This window comes from Strongylocentrotus purpuratus, unplaced genomic scaffold (genome assembly GCF_000002235.5).
Source record: "Strongylocentrotus purpuratus isolate Spur 01 unplaced genomic scaffold, Spur_5.0 spur5_scaffold_8, whole genome shotgun sequence".
Classification (NCBI taxonomy): domain Eukaryota; kingdom Metazoa; phylum Echinodermata; class Echinoidea; order Camarodonta; family Strongylocentrotidae; genus Strongylocentrotus; species Strongylocentrotus purpuratus.
Genome location: NW_022145614.1, coordinates 31,105,623 through 31,111,899, shown reverse-complemented (window position 1 = coordinate 31,111,899; position 6,277 = coordinate 31,105,623). Strand labels below are relative to the sequence as shown.

At 33.7% G+C, this 6,277-nt stretch overlaps 1 protein-coding gene across 4 annotated transcripts in view; it reads right to left on the bottom strand.

Moving 5' to 3' along the window:
- LOC587533 (FH1/FH2 domain-containing protein 3) overlaps positions 1-6,277 on the bottom strand; it is a 138,707-nt gene that overhangs the window by 12,809 nt on the left and 119,621 nt on the right. For 3 of the 4 annotated variants that reach the window (XM_030975741.1, XM_030975742.1, XM_030975743.1), the window contains 5 exons: positions 5,543-5,551; positions 3,403-3,561; positions 2,858-3,040; positions 1,727-1,846; positions 1,081-1,083 (listed from right to left, as the gene is read on the bottom strand). In XM_030975741.1, coding sequence (XP_030831601.1) covers positions 1,081-1,083; positions 1,727-1,846; positions 2,858-3,040; positions 3,403-3,561; positions 5,543-5,551 — 474 coding nt within the window. The remainder of the gene's footprint in view (positions 1-1,080; positions 1,084-1,726; positions 1,847-2,857; positions 3,041-3,402; positions 3,562-5,542; positions 5,552-6,277) is intronic. The other variant, XM_030975740.1, reaches the window with a different exon arrangement.

The window sequence follows — 6,277 nt, the reverse complement described above, 5'->3', positions numbered from 1 at the left end:
TTGCTGACCCATCATATAAAACAAACAATTAATGTTTTGAAGCTTGTGCATTCAATAGTGATATGAAATGCACTTGGTCAAGTCACAATTAGCCAAACAATGAACTTGACAAATCTCATTCATTATACGATTTTCATTCAACCTGCAAACATTAATTTTGTGTATACTGTAACACTAAATTATAATAAAACAACACTGAAGTTCATGCTTGACATCTATAACATTTTCATGTCATCATCAACATTGATTAACTTTTCATTAACAAACAATGAATGTACACAGGGCTCTACACTGTTCATGTTTGGGGGTTGAGTTGAGAACAAAAGAGGTTCACCAGTGAGACCCCTATCGTGTCAAGCCCTGATGTACATTGCATGCTTCCTGACTATGTCAGGACTTTATACTTAATGACTTGATATCACGTACAGTCTGAAAGTAACAAATGGATGAAGGGGAGGGGAGGGGAGGGGGGAAATCGTTTTCAGTATGAACATTTTACATCTTAATGAATAATATACTGTAAAACCAAATAATGGCAGCCTCCATGACTGTGAGACTGTTGGCATTTTTATCAGGTTTGATGCTGATTACTCAACTTTTATATTCATATTACTGATCCGTTTTATTTAAAAAATAATTCAAGCTTTGAAGCTTGTGCATTTTATAGTGATATGCAATGCACTCGGTTAAGTCACAATTGGCCTAATAATGAACTTGACAAGTTCATTATCTGATTGTGACTTTCCCTGCATTGCATATTAAATGCACTTGTATAAACATAAATTATGTATACTGTACCACTACAAATTTTTAATGAAAGAAGACTTAAGTTTAAGCATAACATGTATAACAGTTTTATGTCATTATCGAAATTTATTATTATTTTATGAAAAAACAAACAATGAATGTACACAGGGCTCGACACTGCTCATGTTTGGGGTTATTTTTTTTTTATCCAAAAGAGGTTCACCAACATCTGTGAGCATTAGAGTGAGACCCCTATGGTGTCAAGCCCTGATGTACATTGCATGCTTCCTGACTATGTCAGGACTTTATACTTAAATACTTGATATCACGTACAGTCTGAAAGTAACAAATGGATAAAAGGGAGAAAAATTGTTTTGAGTATGAAACATATCACATTTTCATGAATATAATGTAAAACCAATTTTTTTGAAACTTTGGTGAAATGTTTGAATGGCCATAGTTTGCACGGCAAGGAACTTTACAAAACACTGATTAAATTGGGCACCGATCTTCTTATTAAAATTATTCTTCTGGCAATCTTGAAAGGGTTATGTAGCCTATCACGAAGATAAACAAAAGATTACAAGCGGTGTGAGAAAGACAAGAAATTTTGTTACGGGACATGGGAATTAGATGCCTCAGCAAGCATTACATTTGCTGGAAGGCTGTCTCATTCTGGGATAGAGCATTGGGAAAAATTCAAACTTGTAGATATTTAGTACACCTGAAATATCTAGTTTTCAGCTTGGTCATTTTGTAGACAAATGTCAACAAAAACACTGAACACATGAAAATCATACCCTAACTTATATGACTACCAAGGTTTTAATCGGTGGGAACACACCAAAAATAGGGCTCCTATGGATATGGTCTGTCATGAAACATACAAATCCCTTCGCATAACTGCTACTTGAGGTAAATTATATTAACAAAGGTTTACAAGATAAAAATGAAATCAAAGGAGGTCGAAAAGACTTACTCTTCCACCATTCAAGAAGTTTCCGATGGCAAGTAAGGTTGATAAGATCTTCTTGAAAGTTTTGGACGCTCTCAGGTCTTCTATCCCTTTCTTCAGGTCAGCCATTGGTTCCGCTACTTCCTAGAGACCAGAAGTAAGGCAGAGAAGAAAGAAACCAAGATGGAGAGATGATCGTGGGTTAGGCGCCATGGCTCAGTGTTAGACCAGTGGTCTTGTTACTGGGTTCAAAACCAAGTCAATGCAATCATGCCCTTTGGTAATGCATTAATCCTCATTACCAAGTCCCTCGGATAGGAATTGAAGCCGTTGGTCCCCTGGTTTCTTACTTACAAGCATATATATGCTTTCTTAGCAGTCAGGTAAAACAATCATTGATCATCATCATGTTAGGAGATGCAAAGGGCCCAAAACAGAACCAATTTCACCAAGCTTTGTGAGCCCTTTGTCTTGCAATAGACCAATAATGTAAAACGTAAGGATTGATATTCCATAAAACATTGTCAATAAGTAACATCTTATCTGTATTTATGTCCAAGTTCATGTGTACAGGAATAAGTAAACAATTCAACACATTGAGCAAAACACTCATCAATATAGAGATTAGGCAATACAGCTATGTTTTATTTTCCATTAATCATACACACTGGATTACAATGGCATAATTAACATATATTTATAATGGAATTATCATTTTATTTGATGTGTACAATGCAGATAAGCTCTAATACTATCGACTGAAAGGAAATGCCAGGTAAACTAAAATCTTTGATGTAAGGGGAAAATCATTGGACAAAGATAATGACCTAACTGATATTATAAGTACCCTGGAGTATCAAATACATAACAGAAAATGTTATTATCATCCAAGAAAACAAAACAAAACAAAAACAAACAAAAATAATGTAGAATTAGAAATACATGTATATGAGCATTGAATTCAGAACATGGTCTTGGTGATATCTTATCAACAGTTGCACTTGATTCAATTTGGACATAACTTGATAACAATCACAACTCAAAGCTACAGAGATAGGACTTTGTAAGATTGTGATTGATTGGAGGATTTGTGATCACTACGAATCAAGTCTTAAGAAGGCAGGCCCAAAGATTGAACATATATATCTTATTCACCTCTTCCATGTTGTCATAGTCCATTTTGAAGAGCCAGAGATTGAGTCTTGCTTCCAGGCCGCTGATGGTGGATAACATATGAAGGAACTGCTCTGCTGAGCCAAGAGGTACGTCAGGGTTAGCTAACATGGCTTCTTGTATCCTAGCAACTTCTTCCTCTGATGGAACCATACTCAACAGTTTCTGAAAGAAGACAGAGATGAGAAAGTCAAATATAACTATTAAGCATACCGGTACATTCGTGTTTTATTTTACTGTATATTTTGTCTGTTCAATGTAGTTCCCTTGTGATCATTTAATGACAAAAGGGGAGCAATTTATTTGTCTCTCTCTCCTTCTTTCTCACTTTCTCGTCTCCTATTCCACCAAACCCTTCCCCTGTTTATCTCTCACTCCCCTACCACTCCCCTCTTTCTCTCTCTTCCTGTTTTCACCCTTTATAAAGATAGATTGTTTAATAGACCTGGGTTGTATTCCTCCTGTATTCTCTCTTCAGCCCCTTCCCTTCTATTACCCCTCCCTCCCCACCTCTTCTTAAAACTCACCTCCACGCCTTCTTTGTTCATGACCATACTATCCATGTTCAAGATAGCTTGTTTGATGGACCTTGGTTGGGGCAGTACAGTAAGTCCGATGTTGATTGCGTTGGATTTCTTAGGATCTAGCACTGTGATGAAATTCTTCTTGTTTGCCTCCATTGCTTTCTGTATATTCAAAGGCAGTAGAAAGTCTGGTTTTAGAATTTGTCATTTTCATTAACAATTTACTTCATCCACTCTTTAATCTCCCTTTCTTACAATTTCTCATGTGTGATTTTTAAAATAAAAACAACAACATCTTTTGATGAGTTTTTATGCCCTTTACAGCTTTTCGAACAGTGAAACATGGGTTGCCTTAATACCTTTCAAAGACTTATTGATTAAACTTTATATAAACTTACATCTGCAATAAAGCTCTTACAAAATCTACAATTCATAAGTCAAAAACTTATCCCTCTTATTAAAAATTCTCAAACAGATTTTACACTATTCATCTCCCATGTTTGGATATGATACTAATAATATGTGAACCTGCTAGCTTTGAAATGAATCCGATAAGTTATTGAATTGGAAATGTCATTTTCATAGCATAAATACCATTATGGAGGATATATATGTTCCTGATAAAGACTGTTATTGGTGAATAAAATATTAAAGATAAAGGCTGCCATGTTATCTCTGTAATATGAGGATACTAACATTGTATTTGAATGAATTTACTTTTCTAGAATATTTCAAAATATATGTTCACCATTCAAAAATATTTATTTTGAAAAAGGGTTAACAAATATTGATTCAATGTATCATATCTACAGAAAAAACAATTCAAAAACTGCAATAAAAACCAAAAACCTCTTCCTAACAAACATCAATAAACACTTAAATAGTAGGTTTTGAAAAATATTAATCACTGTAAGTATTCTTGAAATATAATTACAGTGGCAGAAACAGCATCTGCATTATTTTAAACTGGTAAAGATAATATTCAGCTATCTTTTAAAGGTATCTGCTGGATCCAAAATGGTGGTCAGTAAATAAATCAGTCCTAAAATATAATGAATTGTGACTGATAGAAGATCAATTCGGATCAGTTAGGATTATTTTTCAAGATGGGGCAATGGAATACACTTTACCAATTTAAAACAATACAGAAATCGTATCCGCACACAAACATTATTTAAAAAACGGCAATAAAAAACCCAAAACTTTTCTTGAAAATAAATAAATGAATAAACATTAGAGTAGAAATTCAAATACACGTTGAAAAGTTGTTGATTCTTCTGGAGAAAGACAGCATAAATGTTCACATTAAACAAAAAAAGTTGTCACACTGAAAACCGTGACCCTTAGAGAATACGATTTTCTTGTTAAATTTATTATTTAATTAAAATTATTATTATGTGGCATTCAAAGTTTATTAGTTCATGTTATGACATTCATTTTGGTGCAAACAAATTAAACGATTTCAAAAACTGAATGTAGTAAAATAATAATAAAGAAATAACAAAAACAAAAATTACAAATAAATCAACATTATTAAACCAACATGTGAATAAACATGAAGAAATAAAACAAATAAACATTGAAATGAATAAAGAAATATAACAAATAAACATTCAAATGAATAAAGAAATAAAACAAATAAATATTGAAATGAATAAAGAAATAAAGAATCAGTCCCAAGGTAACTTATAATGACAGATAATCAAAGCGACTTCTCAACAATGTTTTCTCTCATGGCACCTTGAGTTTTTAATTTTTTCAGAAAAGAGCACTATAAAAATGAACATCATTATTATCAATATTAAATGTCCATCTAAATTGTTTGGGAAATAAAGATAACCAATAAAACAAACACTTAGTGTTTTAGTAATTTTCTGTTATCCTTCTGTATAATTTGTAAAGAAATTGTCAGACAAAAACTTCGTGAAATACAAAACAGCGAATTTCTGTTATTATTAAAGCAATGGTGTTCATTTTTTAATTCCAGAATCATTGAAATATGTTTTTCTGACAGAGTGAATTCACAATTTATTTTCAACCAATTTGACATGTTGCTATAGATGAAAGACCATATGTCCTCCCTTTAAAAGTCATTATAAGAAACTTGGGACTGGGGCTTAAATCAAAACATAAAAGAACAAACCTGATTGGGCTGTGGAAGAATAATTGTAGCAGAAGTAGTAGAAGTAGTATTTGTAGTAGCAGTTGAACACCAAGTGTATGTGCACACGTGCGTTGCATTGAAGGCAGCAGAATGTTTTTATTTTTGTTTCCACAAGAATCAAACAAAATAAATTATGACAGCCAGTGCAAGACAAAACATAAGAACAGAACATAAAAAGAAATGGGGAGAAGAGGGGAGAAGAGGGAAGAAGATGGGAGTGTTAGTATTAAACAGGCAGTAATATCATGCCTATAACTTTTGAACTTGTCCATGCTACAGGCCGCATATACATGTAATAAGGGCTTTTCGATTGTCACATCGACATAGTGAACTGCACAATGATGGTTACCATGTCCGCTACCAGAATTTGAAAACGTGTTCCCCTCGGTTTTGATGTTTACCACAATCTAGAATGCTGTTGTGTATAGCAATAGTATGTACCTAGCTAGCTGTACCAGTACATGATTTGATCTCATTTCAAAGTGGCACACATCATGTTCACCAGTGCCGCAAGCAAGCACTGACTGAAATCGAAACCGTTTCAAAGGGAAGTGAACAAGGGATGTCAACTACATGAGTGCGCACATGCCCTCTGCACTAGAATGCGTTCAAATCGACTCAATTGAAAAGACCTTATTACCATAAGTTCAACAAAAAGAAGTCCTCTGTTGAAAGCTAGAAGGGCATTATCTCTGCGTCAAACGATACAAGTCA